General features: G+C 32.5%; 1 protein-coding gene across 1 annotated transcript; it reads right to left on the bottom strand.

Moving 5' to 3' along the window:
* Positions 1–1,676: 1,676 nt before the first annotated feature.
* LOC147407199 (uncharacterized) lies at positions 1,677–2,504 on the bottom strand. The gene is made up of 2 exons (XM_086432822.1): positions 2,342–2,504; positions 1,677–2,250 (listed from the first exon to the last, which is right to left on the bottom strand). The coding sequence occupies exons 1-2, from the start codon at positions 2,464–2,466 to the stop codon at positions 1,845–1,847; spliced, it is 531 nt and encodes a 176-aa protein (XP_086288948.1). The 5' UTR covers positions 2,467–2,504; the 3' UTR covers positions 1,677–1,844.
* Between the last annotated feature and the right edge of the window lie 17,598 nt (positions 2,505–20,102).

The raw sequence follows: 20,102 nt of genomic DNA, 5'->3' as shown, positions 1-20,102 counted from the left end.
CCCTTGTTAGCAGTCTCCGGTTTAATTCTTGAAAATTTTACGCATTTTTCGTTTTTCTTTTCAATGAAAGTATTATTCTCCGGATTATTGAACTATTCGGAATAATTCACGGATTTTAAGTTTGAAAAGATTAAAATGCATTTTTTTTACCAATTTTTATAAAACTCAGTGGAAAAATAAAATAAAAATGCTACTATAACTTGTTGAATGTTGCAAAATGTAAACTTAAAATGCTGACAAATTTTTTATCCATTGTGGTTTAAAAGTTTCCAATTGGGCTGATTTTTTTTGTAATGATGATCTCTATGGTGAGGAGATCATCCTCACCAAAAATCAGCCGAATCTGAAACTTCTAAGTCCATCAAAAGTGATTTAAAATTTGTAAATCACTTTTGATAGACTTAGAAATTTCAGATTCGACTGATTTTTGATGAGGATGATCTCCTCACTATAAAGATCATCCTCTCAAAACAAAATCAGCTCAATCTGAAATTTCTAACCTACATACGACAAACGTTTTGTCAGCGTCCCAGTCTACCGTACACCTTTCTAGCTGGCAAGCGAGGGTTAGCGATCAGCATGAACTCCTCTTTCAACTGGTTTTGAACCCAAGTCGTGGTATCAACACTCTACAAGTTTTATTAGGCTACCCTACACCAAATTTAATTAAAATGTCCTTATATCAAAGTATTCTTACATTCTAGAATTTTTTTAATAGTAGAGACAGATAAAATGTCCTAGGATTTTCTAAAATCTACCTTTTTTCACCCTCTTTGATTCCGTTAAATCCATTGAACTATCTCAATTTTCTCATCTCTGGCAACAATATTAATGTATTTAATTGAATTGGACCATGTCATCAATTGATAGCGTTGGATCAACAACGACGTCAACCAACAAAATTTTTCTAGTATTCTATCACATGTGATTCACATTTACATTTTCCAGTCATCTGTCTCACATGCATGACATATATATGTGTTAGGCGAAGTCCTCGAATGGGCGTTAGCATCCTTTTGTAAAGATCTTTGAGACTTATATATACAAAAATGCCACTGAATAATGACCATAAAACATTTTATTTATTTATTAATAGACAAACTAGAAACACTTCTAAGGAGTATTCAAGAAGAAATATATTGATGGAAGATGCTATTGTCCCCATGAAATCTTTGACATTAGAATCGTGATAATCTTACTACCCCACGTGGCAAACTGAGTCCACTACCCTGACGTGACAAGTTCGACAACCGTAGCTGCACTTCTCGGGATATATGGCTGCACTTCCCCATAAAAATATGTATCTCAAGGGAGCGGTGTATTTTAAGGAGCACAGATCTATGGTCCCCAAACTTGTCATGTCAGGTAGTCGATTGAGTTTGCCATGTGGGTAGACACACTTGACATTATCATTATCCACATATATAAATTTATATATTTTCACACATATTATTGATTATGAAACCAGATGATCGGGACATAAGTTAATCCAAAACTGACATGACGACTTATTAAATTGGATCCATTTTAAGATTGGATCTTTAGGAGTCATTAAGTTTTCAGATTAAATCGATCGGTCTTTTGGATCTTATACAATTCATCAACAAATCTTGATATAATTTTCTACATTTAATGGACTTTTTATTATCTTTCATTATTAACAAAGATGGAATCAAATTCAAGATGATTCTGAACTAAAAACCACTTTTAATTAATCAAGTTTATTACATTGAAGTTCTAGTAGTCCTGTTTATGATCCCTATACGTAGTAATGAACTTAGACAACATATACATTAAATTTGAACCATGTAAATGTGTGGGGCTGTCTGGGATGGAATTAATCTTCATTGTTTAGAGACTTCCTCTAAGAGCTTATACCTTCTAACCTTAACTTTACAAATCTGTTTCCTTCTCTTCATGTTTGTGATCTCCTCTGATTTCATCCTCCTAAGAGATTCTTCTGCTCTACCATCTGAGGCAATGATCTTATTTCGGCCCACTGATAATTGATCCGAAGACGACCTTTGTTTCTTCATGATGGGCTTGTTGAGAACAACATGGCCATTACCCTTAGTACTACTCTTATTCTCTGTCTTCTTCATGTACTCCTCATCTTTGATGTTGTTGTTGTTACAAGTAGAAGAAAGGGACAAATTCTGGGTTCCTTGTTCCATCTTTCCTCCATCTTTGTTTAGACACCAATTGCAGACTTTGTAAGATTGGGTTTTGGGGTAAAGGCTACTACAATATCTACAACAACACAGAGAAAGGAGAAAGGAGAGAATGACAAATGAGTTATCTTCTATGCGTTTTATATATAAATATATATCTGTTTACTTACCTGTGCTGAGATCTCAATAGACAAACGCTGCATCTGAAGAGCTCGTTTGGTAAACCATAGTCACCACACATGCAACACTCATGGTTGGGTGTCGATGGTCCAACAACAGATTCTTTGCTTCCCATCTCAGAGAGAGAGAGAGAGAGAGAGGCCTTCTTAGTTTTTTTTTTTTTTTTAATAGTTGGATTTCATTTTCACAAGCCAGCTAATAACGAGAAGCTAAAGAAATAAATTCTCTAATGAGTTGGATATTCGTACACGTTTTAGCATACACGGTTTCCTTAGGACCCACAGGATTAAACGAAGAACTTCTATTGGCACACTTAAGATTTATTTCATGATGTAGTTCTCAATTTTTTTTATTATAGGACACCAATTATTTATTATCTTTAAAAATTAATACTTAACCTTCATCTTCTCCTACAAATGGGAGCAGATCCTTTGTAGCCCATTTTTCCGAGGCCCTCTATTGCTATTATCAACGGTTGAGGGTGTGCCACATCATCAAGATAGTTGCATATAATCGTTAGAATTTAAGAGTTTAGTGTCCGTTCATTTTCAAACACTTGATTAAAGAAAAAAAGAAGTTTGTTTTATATATATATATATATTTAAATCTGATTTAAATTATGAATAGAAGAGGACTGAGTTATTAATTTTCATCACTGTGATGTTCTTTGGATTGTAGAACAAGAGCTACAAAGGATTATTATAGAGGATCCGCTCCCCCTCTAAATAATTTATTTTTATCTATATAATAAAACACAACGATAAGACTCATTTACGATGGATTAGTGTCTCCCATCAATTATAATTGTCTTTTCTCTTCTCCCACCTTCAATTTTATTATCTCTTCTCTCATCTTTTCTTTTTCAATAAAGTGTTGATTTTTGAACTCAACCTGACAGGTAAACTCAAAAATTCATTGACGTGGTATGGGCACAGAACCATAGATTCTATCCCTCGGGATACACAATCGACATGACCGACCTACCATTTGCAGTTGTGTATCCCAAGTAAAAGAATCTACGATTCTTTATGCATGAGTCCGACTATCAAGTTGAGTTAAAAAATCATTAGTCTTTTTAATAATATCTCCCAACTTTATTATCTTTTTTGCTTGTATCCCTTTAAATCCAAAAAGGATTTACCCCGCCACCTTAATCCCAAAGAAGATGCCCCGAATTCTATTTATTATACAAGAAACAATGGTGGATCAACTCTCTTTATTCTCACATAAAAATTGATTGCAATTTAATTTTATTACGAATCTCGATGATAATATTTAATAATATTATTTTTTCTATTATCTTCTTTTTTAAGAATGTCCTTTTAACTTTGTCTTTCCTCTTTTACCTGCAATTCCACAAATACTCTTTCAATTTTATTATCTTTATTCTACTATTTTTTTATTTTAATAATACCCCTTCAACTGTATTAACCTCCCTCTACTCCTTAATTCTAAAGATGATGCTAGAAATCATTGGACTAAATTATTCTCTTAGGAATTATTTGTCTTATTGGACCCAATTTGCAAATGATTGCCATAGGACAAATTCTATAGTGGGGCTGGTCACAAAATCCTTCAATGAGGGTTGTCAAGGACGAATTTACCAGTAAAGTTGATTTGCATCCACTTCTCTGACAATGGGGGCACTTGCTCTCACAAGAAATTTAAACAATTGCAAGGACTAATAGATAATTTCAGTAAATTGAGCTCGCCTCACTTTGCCACCACATGTTTAGATTTTTTTGCAATTCCCCGCCCCTCCTTAATTTTTTGGATTGATTTGAACCCCCTTTATTTGGTCAATTTTTGGATGAATATTTGAGACACCCCCTCTTTGCTTTTTAATTTATGACATACTCCCTCAATTTTCAGTGGATATTTGAGAAATCCTTATGTTTTCAAACTGATGAACCTCCTTTATTTTGTCAAAAAAAATTTAATGAATATTTGAGACACCCATTTACTTTTTAATAGATGACATGCCCCCTCAAATTTTAATTGATATTTGAGATACCCCTAGGTTTTCAAACTGATGACATGCCCCCCTCCTCCACAATTTTGACTGATGTGACACCTCTCCACACTTACCAAAATATCCCTTTTTTACTATATAATCTTCAAAACCATCCTTACATTAAAATTTTAAATTACAAACAAACCCTTCACATACTTTTGTGTTTGCATATAAATAAATCAAAATTTAAGAATTAAATGATTTTGATCAATGTGGAACAAGAATTTTTATTTATTAATCCAATTTATATGAAATACACTCATCATTATATGTATGTATTTACAACAATATATCACATATCTTCATTTGCACGAAATTGACCTTGACAAAATAGGATTTCTTGAAACCAAATTTCTTAATAGAGTTTATATGGTTCCAGTAGAATCAGACCAATTATTTTCTAGTATAACAAATTGAACGGTCCCTTTTCCAAACTAGGATAAGACTCTAACTGTTTTATCATGGAAAAATTATTTTATAATCTAAGCCTTAATAATGCATAATTCAATTTTTTTTTTTAAATAAGTTAATTTAAGAAAATTTGAAATATAATATTAATTAGGGGTGCACATTGGATTGGATAAATCCGAGATCCGAACCAATCCGAAGCCTTTGGATTGGATTGGTTCGGATTAAACACACCCACGGTTTGAGTACGGATTGAAGAAAAAAAAATCCGATTAATTTGGTTCGGTTCCGGATTAGGATATAATAGAACCGAACCAATCCAAAATCCGAACCAATTATATATATATATATATATAATAATAATAATAAAATTTTCGATTTTTTATTTCATTTTTCTTCTTCCTATTCGAAGAATTCTGAAAACAAAACCCAAGCAACTGTCGTTCTCAATCTCAGTTGTCTCTTTCACTCACCTCACCTCACCGCCTCACCAACTTATTGGAAAATGAAGATTGAACTCTCTCTCTCTCTCTCTCTCTATGATTCAAAAAGCTTCGATAAATCTCAGAGCTATCGATCTCTCAGGCGCCTTCAATTAATGGTAAACAAATTTAAATTCTTCTCGAATGGATCTTCAATATATTTCTTATTTGTTTAGGAGAATAACATAAAATGACTTAAATGCCATTATTTTAAACCTCAAGCCAAAACCTCTTCATTTTTCTTTGAGAATTTTTTTCATTTTCAACTTATTGAACTAATCCTCTATCTCATCTTCCATAAAATATACTGTTTTCTACTTATTGAATCTCATCTACATCAAATTTCTTAAATGAAATATAGAAATTTTTTAATATTTTTATTACCCCAAAGTCCACGCTTAAAAAAAGTCCTACTTGTTTTTAAGGTTTGAAGATTTGAGGAGATAGAATATTTGGATTGAGGAAGAAGGTATCCATCTTCAATAAGTATGAGAACCGAGAACCGATCCGAATCAATCCGAACCAAGATTGGATTGGATTGGTTCGGTTCTATAGGGTAATTGGATTGGTTTGGTTTTAAATTTGTAGAACCGATCATGTTTGGTTTGGTTTGATTCCAATTTTGTCAAAATCCGAACCAATCCGAACCATGTGCACCCCTAATATTAATTTCTTTAATGAATGTAAATGAGTCTAACCAAATTATACGAGAGGCCAAACCACGGTCCTACGAATTTGATAATTTGTTGTCCAATTATGGGTCTGGTTCTTATAACATTGGTTGCAACAGCAACTCCAGTGAAGCTCAAAACAATGTGGAGTTGTTAACTCACATAAAAAATAAAAAATAAAAAGGTCAAGAGTTGTTATGCCCCTGTCCATAACTTTGATCGCGACCCTCCGACTCACACATATTGCTTATTCCACCCATGCATTTGCTGTCCATTCCAACCAATCTGTCGAGATCGTCCAAGCTATCTGTGCCTAGGTCGACCTTGCCACGAAACCATGTTATCTTATTGTAAGCCAATTATAAAAAAAAACAAGCAACTAAGAATGGAAGTCCTACCAAATCCGTGAAATTGGATTCTACTATAAACAGTTGCATAATAATCACCCTAATAAGGCTTCATATAAAGATAATCTATTTATGTATTTATTTAATTATTGGTGGGGTAGTGGCACAAACTTACATACTAATAAATGGTTAAAAAGAAACATAATCAATTTTGATTGAGTAATGGTTTTGAGGCAGGCACCGTAGACATCGTTATCATTAAGACGATATTTTCCCTTATCTTCAACAAGGTATTGTCGAAATCGACTCTAGGATACGATCGACATGACGAAACCCAACAGTACATCTTACTTGCACTACTACAAAAGTTTCAATAAATAAGTGGACATGATGTGCCCGCGTTGCACGTGCCCCAGGACTAGTCCTTGGACAAGATTATGGTCTATGGACTGGAAAAAGTTCAAATATGGGCCCGGTCCACTATCTACAGGGATACCCAGATTTCAAAATAAATAAGTGGACATAAAATTCTCAAGTATTGATATAAAATACTGCAACATAGGACCCCCAACATCTTCACTTTGATCTTCGAAATAAATCCTTCTAAAGCCCCAATAAACATTGGATTTATTGGGGGTGCAACTTATGTTAAATTGAAGATTAAAAAAGAAATCAAAGAAAAGCAATCAATCCTAATCTAGAGATATAATCTAACCGTAGCCTAATTATAATTTTAAAACTTAATGAGAATACAATATGCATATAGACATTAGACATTAGATTCAAGTACCCAAAAAATTGACTGAATTAAATGGATATTTAAAAATCATCAAATATTTAACCTCTGTGATTAGGATCACAAGAAGATCACCTCAGTATCATAGGGTAATTGGACCCAAAAGTTTGCCAGTTGGCCTGTTTTGGGGCCCCATTGGGCCATGAAAATTTGGCCTGTACCTTTAGAACTTAAAGAAAAAAATTACTAAATCAAATAACTGGAAATCAGTCCTAAAAAATTCGTAAGTTGAATGTTTTCAAATCACCTATCAAAAGTTATTGTTTATTGCTGAGTCCACCAAGAAATGGGTTGAAGTTCATGGGTCAGTGGGTCCAAAGCCTTTTGGGTAGTTGTCTCAAAAGTCAAAACTCCCCTGTAGGCCTCATTAGAATTGAATGACTGGGCCAGGCGGGCCTATTAAAAAATTAACAAAAATCAAGCCCAGGTCCTGCCGTCCCCAATTCTCTTCCTTATTTAGATAAAAATAATTCAAATTTATTGAAACAGATAGATGATTAGCACCTGAAATAAATTAGTTTGGTGCACATCAAGGTTGGCCGTGACATGAAAAATTAAGTTTCTAATCATTGTGGAAACGTCTTGTATTGGTTTCTATGTTGGGAGATAGATATGATATAGCAACTCAGGTTTTATAAATAGAGATCTCTAGGACTGTAAAATTTGAGAGAAAATTGTAATTATTCGATCTGATCCGTAGATATAAGCACGTTGCCGAACCATGTAAACCCTTGTGTTTTGTGCATTTTTTGTTTTTTTTTTTACTATTTCGAATTTTTTCACACTAATAGTATTATAAAAATCATTTGCAAAATACTATGCATTTTAATTTTATATTTGAATAAGTATTACCATGGGATTTCGTTGTAACGATCTTGGCAACAATTTTCGAATGGTGTCATATGTATGGTATGCCAACTTATGGATTGAATGTTACATATTTTCTTTAAAAAAAAATTTAATTAAAATAAAATTAATTTTGGAAAAAGACCGAAACGAGAAAGATGAAGTAGATTAGCAATCTTGTAAAATTAGGGAATTTTAATATGATAATATACATAACTTACAAAACTACCCTAAACCATGATATTATCTGACCCAAGCCACCTTTGACCTTTATTCCTTTTTATCATCACTGTCATCATTATATTATCCAAGACGTCAAAGACTCAAAGTTGACTCATTTGGGAAGATAAAATCAAGGAATTTTAGGTCATTTTGCATTGGTCCACATAAGTAGACAGAGGCAGGGGCGGAGCCAGGATTTTGTATTCGTGGGGGCAAATTACAAATAGAAAAATTTTCTGATTTTCTATGGGGGCAAAGTAGTAGAATGTTAAAATTTTGTGGGGGTAAATTACAAATAAAAAAAATTTCAAAACTTTTGTGGGGGCAAAGCAGTAGAATGTTAAAAAAAATTTTAAATTTATTAATACCTCCCTATGGATTTTAGAAATTCTTGTGGGGGCAATTGCCCCCACTGCCCCCACTGTAAATCCGCCCCTGGACAGAGGTCAAAGAGAAAGTCATTTAAGGGTATTTTCCAAGCGGGCTTGTTACCACAATAAATATAGATAGTTGTCATTTGGAATATTTTTCAAAATATGAATGAGAGTACAATGCAATTTGGAAAATGGACCCAACTTTGTGAGTCCACATCAATATATTTATTGCATGTCTTTTACTTTACGAGGATAACTCTTTTGGCCTTGAATTTTCTAGTAAATCATGAAAATAATTTTTGAGTTTCTATAAAATCAAACTTACCAATAAGTTTTTTACCTGAGAAATATTTTCATTTACACACAATTACTACCTCGATAGAGTTGACTTGGATGACTCATCTCATCTGGGGATAATTCTAACCCTCTTAAACCTATTTATTTAAAATGTTTTTAAAAATATTATTCATACTTGTATTATGGCTGATGTTAAAGGCGCCTATGATTTTAGTTGGGGCACCCATTTTAATGGGAGGGAGCAAATTTAGCAAAAAGTTTGAATTTTTCTCACCTTCTTCACTTCTTTAGTCATCGCCAACACCATGCACCACCACCTCCACTATTCTTCATCTTCTTCACCTTGAGTTTGAAACCACCATTCTAGTTCTTCACCTTCTCCTCTTCATTTGAGTTATGACCACAAAAAAAAAAAAAATTCAAGTTTTTTTCCGAAAAACACTCAATGTCGACGAGATCCTATCAACATTAGATTAGATAATATTTTTGTTCAGTGTCAATTGGATCCTCTCGACACTGAATAATATTTTTTGAAAAAAAAAATACTTAACGTCGACACTTTTCAAAAAGAAAAGAAAAATTAAAATTTATTTAAAATTGTGAGAAAATAGAGATTTACCATTGAAGAGTTCGGATGTGATGAATTCTCCTTGGTTGAGGATAGTTTGGTTGAACATCCAAGCATCCATTCACTTGTAACTATGGGAAAATAAAAATCGTAAAGAGAATACAATCGCACAAAACACAAGGATTTACGTGATTTGACAGTATGCCAACGTCCATGGAACAGAACAAGAATAATCACTATTTTCTCATTCGTTTTACAGTCCTAGAGATTTCTATTTATAATACCGAGAGTTACCAAACAAATAAAACCCCAAAACAAAACTTTCCAAAAAATAAAAAGAACCCTTAAGAAAATATTACACTCCGCAACTTTGCATAGCGCAATAGAATGCAAGATATTTACACAATAATATCCATTATTTCCATGCGTTTTCAAACAAAAAAAAATGATAGAGAAATAAAGAGTGAAAAAGAATAGAATGAGGAAATAGTGAGGAGAAGCATAAAAAATAGGGTTTTTTTGTAGAAAATTATCGAAAAAATGTCATTGTTGGTAAGGAGAGCACTAAAATCCGTTGGGATTTCATTGTGAGTGGAGGAGGGCAAGAGAGAGAAGATATGTAGTACTCATACCTAGCCCACACTTACTATTTAATACGAGATTTTAAAAAACAAATGTGGCCTCAAGGGCGGAGCCAAGATTTTGCCCACTTGGGGCAACCAAGAGTAGAATTTTTTTTTTTTTTTGTTGAGGACAACTAAGAGTGAAAAAAATAGTTGTGGGAGCAAATAAGAGTGGAATTTTTTTTTTTTTTTTTTTGTGGGAGCAATAGTGGTAGATTTTTTTATCCGTGCTAAAATATGTGCAATAGCTTTCTAATCCATAAACTTTGAAAATTCTTGTGGGGGCAAGAGCCCCCACTGTAAATCTGCCTCTGTGTGGGCACCCAAGCTAAGTCGAGCTTGGATGAATAAATATTCAATCTCAAAATCTTATTTTGTATAAAGTATAAACATTGGATAAAAGTGATTGGGTTTGAATTAGGTACACAGTTAGCTTCAGGGGCTAAACTCTAATGGTTGTCAATAGTCTTTTATGATCTATGGTCTGGTGTTTATGTGTTTTCGAATTTTAGTTCCTCTGCTGAACAAGAAAGATCATCTAGCTAAGGATTCTTTTTATTTTTATGAATGGTGAAGATTAATTAACTCTTCGCAGAAGATGATTAAAAATAATTTATTTATGTTATAAAGTTATCAAAATCAAATGACTAATTATTGAGTATATATTTTCCTCCATTCTCGGGTGTGTCATACTCCAGTTAAGCTCTATGACCCTCTTATATTCATAGTTCTCCCCTACTCTTATAGAATTGTCTTTTGGAGTAGTTGGTTGGTTAACATGGTATCAGAGCACTAGATTTGTATAGGTCACGGGTTCAAATCTTTCCACCCTTATGGGTGAGGAGGAGTGTTGAATGTATATTTTCCTCCACTCTCAGGTGTGTCATACCACAATTAAGTCCCGTGACCCTCTTATATTCTTAGAATTAAGTCCCGTGACCTTCTTATATTCTTAGTTCTCCCTTTCTCCAATAGATTGGTGGTCTAGAGTAGTTGGAAGAGAGGTTGAAAACCTTATATATAATTGTGGAATCAAAGATTGCTTGATTTAAAAGTTTGAGTAAGCTCCTCTAAAATTAATCTCTATTAATGAAAAGTAGAACAAGAACCTTAACATTCGAGGACCCATGATCAAATTAACAATAAAACACTTAGTTATAAAGATGGGGGAGTACTAAAGCCTCTTCCATACAAATTGGGCAGCCGATATCTTGTAAAAGCACATGCAAACACATGAAGTGCAACCTGCAACCAGTAGGCTAAGATAGAAATTGTATGAAATAAAAAAAGAGTATTTTTCAAGGGGTTGGGGTGCAACCAGGAACTGGTGGTCTGCAACTAGTCCGTCCCTTCTATTATTTGAAGTTAGAAATTTAAAACATATTTTCACTGTTGTAATAGTTTGGGCTTTAAACTTTATAGGAAAGATGAATTTCCTGACAAGAAGGCCCACTAGAGAAAGTTGTCCACACTTGTTAAACTCCATATCAAGGCCAATTATAGGAAAATCCTTGGCTCAAGACATGAGGAAAGTTCCTGACTTGTCTTTCTAGATGCTTATGTTATACATTTGGTAGTGGAGGTGGACCCCTTAAATTCTGGAAAAAGAAAATACAGAGCGACCTAAAGGAGATTTCCTATATTTTATACAACTCATGGATTTACTTTAGACAAATAATTGCGTACCTATGCCGTGTAAAAGACAAGCACTGGAGCACATTGCATGTGTTGGTCTTTGTTTGAAATTGAAATAATATAAAAATATATGCCTAAACCATAACTACTTCTCCTAAATCATACTTTTAATTTTCATTTTGATCCTTTCTTGGTTCAAAATTTCCATAATAAAAATTTCTTATTTTAATTAAAACGTTCCTCTCTTATTTTATTTTGATAAAAAAATTATTTTGTATAAAAGAACAAAAATAATAATTTGCATAACCCCATCTTGTTAAATCATGTGCTATTTTTAAATTATATTTTCTAGACATGTATTTTTTTTTCTTTTGGATTTTTAGAACAATATTAAAATATATTTATTAAGGAAATAATTTGGACAGAAAAAGGAAAAAAAAAGGTACCAAAGTTGAATTTCATTTTTTTCTTAGGGTACCATCATTCATATAAGTTCTACAATCAACGGACGAGGGCTTTCATCATGTGGTGGATGAACCTCTTCAAAATGTTGATATGGTGATGAGAGGGACGGCAAGGCTTGGCGATGAATGCAGAGCTATGTAGGACTAGAAATGAGAGGAGTGTTTAAAGAATAAAATTAAGGGAGGGAGGGACAAAATTTTCAAGGGACAACCACTCTTCCAATTGTCAAGAATAGCATTTCGGGTATAGACTTATTCAATGCCAAGCTTGTCAAACTTGCTGTTTAACTGATTTTTAGAGTGACAAGATCATTCCTTTGCTATTTTTAAAGTGAATAGTGAGTCATCAGATAGAAATTCCTAAAACGCAAATGTAATAATAATGAAATGGATACTCAAATCAAAAGTTATGTTTTGATCTAATTTCAATCTTATTAAGAGCATAATTTTTTTATCCAAGTGTTTACTTCATATATTATATATGCATGTTGGGTATTTTGCGAATGTCTATATATTTGCAAATCAACGAGTTCAAGATTTTTAAAGCAATGCTCTCATTGTTTTCTTTCTAAAACAAAAGTACTTCATGAAATATTCAAAATGCATTAATATAATAATAATGAAATAAATATTTAGATAAAAAAATTATATTTAAATCTTTAAAATTACAAGTATGTTTGTTATTGATTGTTACAAATCATTGAAATAAATAGTTCATAATCTACCTTTAAAATCTCATGTCAGTTGAAAAAGGCAAGAATGGGTATTTAGAAATTTTTTATTAAACGAATTGTTAAATGAGTCGTGATAATCTGACTAACCCACGTGGCATACTCAATTGACACCCTAAACATAATAGGTGTTATGCCCCTTGGGATACACAACTGCACTTCTCCATAAAAGTCCAATTGTAAATCCCGAGAAGCACGGATCTACAATTCCCGAACCTGTTATGGTAGGAGTGTTAATTGAGTATGTCATGTGAGATAGTCATTTTATCACGATTCTTGTTAAATTATAATTGAAAAATAAAATAAAATGGGATGATATTTAGTAGACAAAAGCCCATATTACATCAAGTAATTTTCTCTACCGTTATTCACTGATTGGAAAGATGAACAACGATCACCACTTAAAATTAAAAGAAGAGATTAGTGATTGAGGAATTGCAGCGTAATCAATGATACATAAATGTGATAAGAAATTGTGAATGAGTGGTTGGTATTATTGGATGTGGATTGGGGGGAAGAGATGGATCTAGAATGACTTTACTTTGGTTTTTGTCAGCCCAAACCCCAGCAGCTATCATGTGGGATATATTAGATGACGACGTGGCATCCCTCCTACCATTCATACATACTCAGCTTTCTTATATAATATTAATATATGTATTCCCACCTCACAAAATATGTTACAAATCATAGAAGCACATGAGATCGAATGATGTGAGTGAGTTTCCTCCTTAACGAAACTCAGGATCTTGTCATATTCAAAATCTTTTGCTCATCTTTGATTGATTTTCCACTTCGCTGTCTTTCAGGTTTCCTTTTTTTTTTTTTTTTTATCATATAAACCACCCAATAATGTTTGAGGTGGCAAAACTTAAAAGAAAAACTCTAATCTGTCTAAGGTTTTGGGGCACACCTAGGCCCACGTGAGGAAAAAATTGATTATAGTCAAATATTTCACATACAAAAAAAAATAAAAAAAATAGTTATAGTTGATGTTTTTGTTATTCTATTGAGTACTGATTTTTTATGAAAAAAAAGAGAAGAAGTTTGAAATAATTCTGATTTTCAAATTGAATATAATAAAAAAAAAATATCACCTAAAAATAAATGATTGAATCATGCACAAAGTATTGTCCTAAAACGAAATTCGCCTCTATTACGGTACCACAGTCTGTAGGCATTCGTTCTTCAAGATACAACAATCCACATTTTCAAAAGAGTACTCTAATTGGAATGTAACTTCGAACTTGACGATATTGTGTGCTCTTCCAACGAAGAATAAAAGTATACTGATAATCGAAAATCTTAAATTAAGTAAAGATGAAAAAGTAAGTAAGTGTGTTTAAAACGACTAAACAAGAGGATATAAATAAAGAGAAAGTGACTGTTTAGAACAGTCACAAACCTCTTTGAATGTGGTGGTTTATAACAGACATATTGTACTAGTTCAGAACAAAACGAATTAAAATGACTAGAATTTTAAATAAAATTGAGCATTGATAATTAAAAAGAAAAAAAGGGGCCTTGTGCGCACACCCATTAAGATTTTTGGACCGGTAGATCTAAATCTCAATTGGAACCTTGAATTTTCTCTTAGGTCCCCATGTGCGTGCGTGAGCTTGTCCACTACTTTTATCAATTTTAAAATTATTAGAAGTACAACTATTTTAGAATTGCAAATTAATAGTCGATGTGGGACTAAAATTACTCAAGGCAAAAAATAAAATTATCAACTAAAACTTAAAGCAATAAAATAAAAAGCATAAAACATAAAGCATAAAGCATAATGCAAATTTGAGATTGATTTACCCTATAGTTTAAAGATTGGTTTATCTTATGGTTTAAACCTATTGAATATTAAAAGGTTTGCAAATTCAACATTCTAAATTCCAACATTTTCCTCTGTATGATTCATCCAAAAGCCTCAGTAAGGCTTTTTATAATTCAACTAGATTTACTCAACTTAAAAGGAGATTGATATATGAAAGGTTATTTATTTATTTATTATTATTATAAAACTATGTATCTTTAATGAAGCTAAGCCTTGATAAGCTCCTTAGGAAGGGTAGGTCAAGTGTTCGAAACCCCACATAGCAATGAATTCCTTGGGGCCTCCCGTTTGATTGAACCTCGACTCAACTAGTTGCATTTCGGACTTTTTGAGGGGGCGGTATATGTGATTATGAGATTAGTCTCACCTAAAAGGTGAGGATATCCACAAAAAGAAAAAAGGAAAAAAAAAAAAGATGAATGAAGAAACATGATTCATATTGATGGTACCATTATTGGGACAACGGAAGAAAATTATCAAAGTAGCTATAAAATATGAAAATGCAGTAAGGATGTAGCATTAAATAAATTGAACGATAAATATGACAATGGGTGTCATGACCATAATACTTGGAGATGGGGCATAAATGATTTATAATGGGGAAAATTACTTTAAGGACTTTGATGGAGGGATTTTTTTTTTCTAAATGGTCCCTCATTATTGTCAAGCTCGCCACTTTTTATTTATTGTCGAGCTCAATATTTTTATTTATTGTTGAGTTCTACATTTTTTATTATTGAACTCATGGTGAGCTCAATGTTGATGAAACCCACCCATTTTCGTTTTTTTAACCAAAATACATGTAAAGATCGACTAAAAATTTGATGTAATGACTTGTTTAGATGATTTTAAACCGAAAGAACCATCCTTGATCTATTTTCATCCAAAAACAAGCAACAAAATTAAAGAAGAAAAAATCTGATTCTTTATAAATGTCTTCAAAATGTTTGAAAACCCCCTTGAAAATGATATCTTCTTCCTTCCCAAGTCCTTTACATCGGAATTGAGTCTTCAAAATTAAATTGAGATGTCAAAAATCTTTTTTTATTATTTAATTTTTCTGAAAATGATGAGTTCAAACGATTAGGGCTCATTCGTTGTTTCAATCCTGGAAATGTGGGGAATGAGGTTAAGGGATTGGTTAGATTTTTTATATTATTAAATGGACTATTAGAAAGAAATCCCTCAAATAGGGTACTTTAAGTAATTTTCCCTATATAATACAGGTTATAGTCAAAAAATGGAATGGTGATTAATTCAATGGGGCACAGATGATAACAAAACATGGATTAATTTGTTTAAGAAGCCCAACCATCATTTTCCTTTGTTGGTAATATTTTAATGTAATTTTTTGTATTTTCAACATATAATAGAGAAAATCTCAACTAAAAGGTTTGGTCCAAGGGCACAATGATTCTTGTAAGTGCCAAAATTTGCGTTCATTCCTATTCAAAGAAACATATGTTTTATGACATTGATGTATTTGACAATGGAGAGTCAAGGGAATTTGAGTAGCCTGAAAATTGGAATACTTGGAAGTTTGATATTAGGCATCTTATGATGGAAATGTATGGGATGTCAAATGTGATCCAACAAAATGCTTTTCTACATGATTAACTAGATGAGAAATGTGTGCCATGCATTTTGTTGGTGACTCCATGGGATGGGTCCAAGTCTGGGGATAAGTTGAATTTTTCTGGAGTGGATCCTCTGTAGTCACTTTTCCTTGTAACTCCCTGTGGCATTATATCTACAGTTGAAAAAGTGCATTATCAGAGAAAATTAACACCACAATCCTCTTGTGTAATAAGTGACCTAGATGTGATTTATAAAATAATATATATATATATATATATATATATATTTTGAAAAAAGAAGTTTTTTTTACATGATCCAAGGCCTTGAAAATGAATTGTCACTAACCTCCAATTTCTAACCAATTTTCAATGTTGTAGATTTTTTTGTTTTTTTGTATAATTGACGTGGCACTCTGTTAACCGTCCAGAAGTGTAAAATAACTTTATACAAAAAAAATTTTAACGTGGCACTCTGTTAACCGTCCAGAAGTGTAAACTTTATAAAATTTTGTAGGGGCCTTGGCCCCACCACCCTAGTCCTCTTGTGGTTCCGCCCTTGATTCCATGGGATGGTCGAACTCTAGGGACAAGATGAAATTTTTTAGGGTGGTCTTTGTGTCAATTTCATTAATTTTGTTTTAGCAGTAATTTTTTCTTTGTAAGAACTATATGAGTTGGGAGGAAGTGATATTTCACTATTTTCATATGTAGCAGTAATTTTGTCTTTGTTTTACAAATTTTCTTGTATAAGAGTTGTTTTTTTCTCAACTTGGGAGGAAGTGAGATTGCAACCCTGTTTTTATAATGAAAATAGTGAAAAGGCCTCGTCACTGCCCATGGTACGTAGGCATTATTACCAAGCTACATTAATTGTGTGTAGTGTTCTCTTTTTAATTTTTTATTTGCATACTTTTTTTTACTATCATCATTGTTTTACATGCCCAATTTTCTATAATTTACACGATGCAACAACCTAAGAATTTTACTATGCCACTTCACAAATCAATTTATTGTCTTTAGGATGTCCTATGAGCTTAGTATCACTGGCCGATTGCTTACTAGTGACACATTGGTTTTCCGTATTGAAACCTATTTTCTTTATCATACATTATATTTTGAAGTCGAGCTATCGTATTTTCTTTCATATAAATATCTTTAGAAGATGAAACAAAATCATCCGACATCTACAACACTACCTTCAACATTATGTTTATAGAGAATCATAAATCCTCCTTAAGTGTATAACACCTATATCTCAATGAAAAACATCTATGATTCTATGCACATTACTATGGCAATTTTGTAAAAAGTCGCTTACCATTTTTCTAGAAAAAAATATTCATTATTAATATTATAATTATGAATTTTGTTAAGGTGTGTCCTTAGAGCAAATAATAAATACATTTTGAAAATTATATTTTGTATAAAAAAAATATCCTTAATTTTTTTTCTTTTTACCAAAATATTCTCACATTTCAATTTCCAAAGTGTATTTATTGCACTTTAACGTAATGCACACGTTAATAAAACCCCATAATTATCAGGAAAAAAAATAGGATAAAAGAGAAAAGTAATGGATATTATTGCAAGTGTGTAACGATATTTTCTTTCGTCAAAGATAGTGATGACAAAACTCAAAGCAATGACACAAGCACAATAAATTTCCCAAGCACTACCCAATCTCGTCACACTATCTTTGTCCTTGGTTGTTGCTACAATCATAGAGGGAAATTTATCGGTAAATTTCAATGTTACTTGAAACAGTAAATAAATAATTAATAAACAAATAAAGAAAGAGAGCTTATCCAGGTCCACGCCAATGATTTTGTCCCTTGCTTGGACTATTAGCATTAGATTAGACCTTTTCAACACCATAAAGTAAAGGTAAGAGATTTACTCGGCAGATCTTAACTGTTGTATTTCTATTTAAAAAACTCCTTTGAAATTCTGATAATTCTAAAGAATCTTGTTTCATGAACTTTGCTACTCATTAAACCTCATTTTATAAGTTCGTTACTAAGCAAATCTTAAACTCGGTTTCACATCATAAATTTTTAATTTTTTATAGTTAATTTGTTACTTAACATACACTTGGGATGGCTTCTAAGCATATTAATTTGTGGCATTTTCACAGTTAAATTTTAATTTTAAATTTAAGAATTTGATATCCATCCATTTTTAACATCTACTGTCAATATCAAAAAGATTTTTTCTGTCAAATCTGAGTTTTTACATGTCATATAGAAGTTTGTGTTGGTGGATATCAATTTTTATTATCCATGTAAGTGCAATGAGACTTAGTAAGATTTTAAATCTTACTGAATCAATCATGATAGCATGATTCATAAAGTAAGGTTGGTGCCGTTAACCAACTTAAAGTAGGGGAGTTTTTATAATAAAATTACAAACAAATAGGTATGTCCGTAAATCTCTTTCTTTTTTTTTTTTTTTTTTTTTCTAACTAGAAGTAAGCTAAAAAAACAACCCGAAAAAGATGGAAATATAGTGCCATCGCCATCCCGAAACATTGGCCACCAGACAGACAAATGGTGTCTACAGTTTTTCCCACTACTACTAGCAAAGCCCAAGGCCCACATTTCCTTATCTCTATCTTTGTCCAAGATTTATTTGCAGAAGGAGACAAATTGAAAAACACGAGCGTCAAATAATGCTTGTTGAAGTTTTCTCTCCATTAAACAAACGGTTGAAATGGGATGATACTCATCTCAAGGATTCACGACATAAATCTCTATTCAACAAGCACCAATCCTTATAAAATTTGTTATCTCTAACTACTTGTCTAATGGAAGATTGGAAAAGTTCAAATAAAAAAAAGTCATGATAATCTGACTTACCCACGTAGCATACTCAATTGACACCCTTGACGTGACAGGTTCAAGACTCATACATCTACTCTCGTATACTCAATTGACACCCTTGACGTGACAGGTTCAAGACTCATACATCTACTCTCCTCAGGATACAAAAATACACCTTTTATTGGGAAAGTGAAGTTCTGTATCCCAAGGAGAGCAAATCTACACTTCCTGAACTTGTCACGTCAGGTGTCGATTCAGTATGCCACGTGGGTAAGTCAGATTATCACGATTCAACAAAAAAAAAAAAATTTTGATTTTTTCACTCTTCCCTTTTAAAGCTAATTTTGTCACCGACCAATATGTATTCGGATGTACTCATGTGTTTTCAAATTGATCATATAGATCCCTTGACCTTGGTCTTATGGGTGAGACTTAACACCAAATTATTTAAATCCTCTCGTCCTCAATTTCTAGTTAAAATCACCTGATTTTCTCCTTGAAATGTGTCTTCAACTTTAGGATTCAAGGTTTTTTTTCCTCATAACAAAGTCAATATAGGATTTCACAAAATCTCGAATTGACCAATTGCATCAACCCACTTTTATTGAAGGCATCCCCAATTGCAAAATTACCCACATTAAACTTCATGTGATTGACTTTCTGGGAATAAAAAATCTCTCTTGAGAGTAGACCTCCTTGAACTTTCAAAACTCAAGAACAAGATAAGATATTGAGGGAAGTAAAAATCAATGAACTTTTGGTATAAAAAAAAAAATCAAGCCCTTTCTCTGAGGCTGGAGATGAAGATTAATTAATTAATAAAAATAATTTGTAATAGAGGTTGTAGAAAATTTTTGGATAGAAATCTAGGCCTTTTGGCTGGAGGTTAAAGATTAAGTCATTTTAAAAGTCTTCAAGAGTTGGCTGAGGTCCAAGGTTACGTCACCTGTTTGCAAAAGTGGGAGAGGTATTTCAAATAGGGAGCAATTTCTTGCACACCATCTAGAATTAATTGTACTCCCATCAGTTAAAAATTCCCCCTTGCA

The sequence above is a fragment of the Akebia trifoliata genome, chromosome 3 (assembly GCF_017979445.1).
Source record: "Akebia trifoliata isolate Shusen 1 chromosome 3, ASM1797944v1, whole genome shotgun sequence".
NCBI lineage: Eukaryota > Viridiplantae > Streptophyta > Magnoliopsida > Ranunculales > Lardizabalaceae > Akebia > Akebia trifoliata.
This window is presented reverse-complemented; position numbering and strand designations above follow the sequence as displayed.

Coding starts and splice junctions, on each gene's coding strand:
- LOC147407199 (XM_086432822.1), bottom strand. CDS start 2,466: ATGGGAAGCAAAGAATCTGTTGTTGGACCATCGACACCCAACCATGAG. Junction 2,251..2,341: donor CTATTGAGATCTCAGCACAG/GTAAGTAAACAG, acceptor GTGTTGTTGTAG/ATATTGTAGTAGCCTTTACC.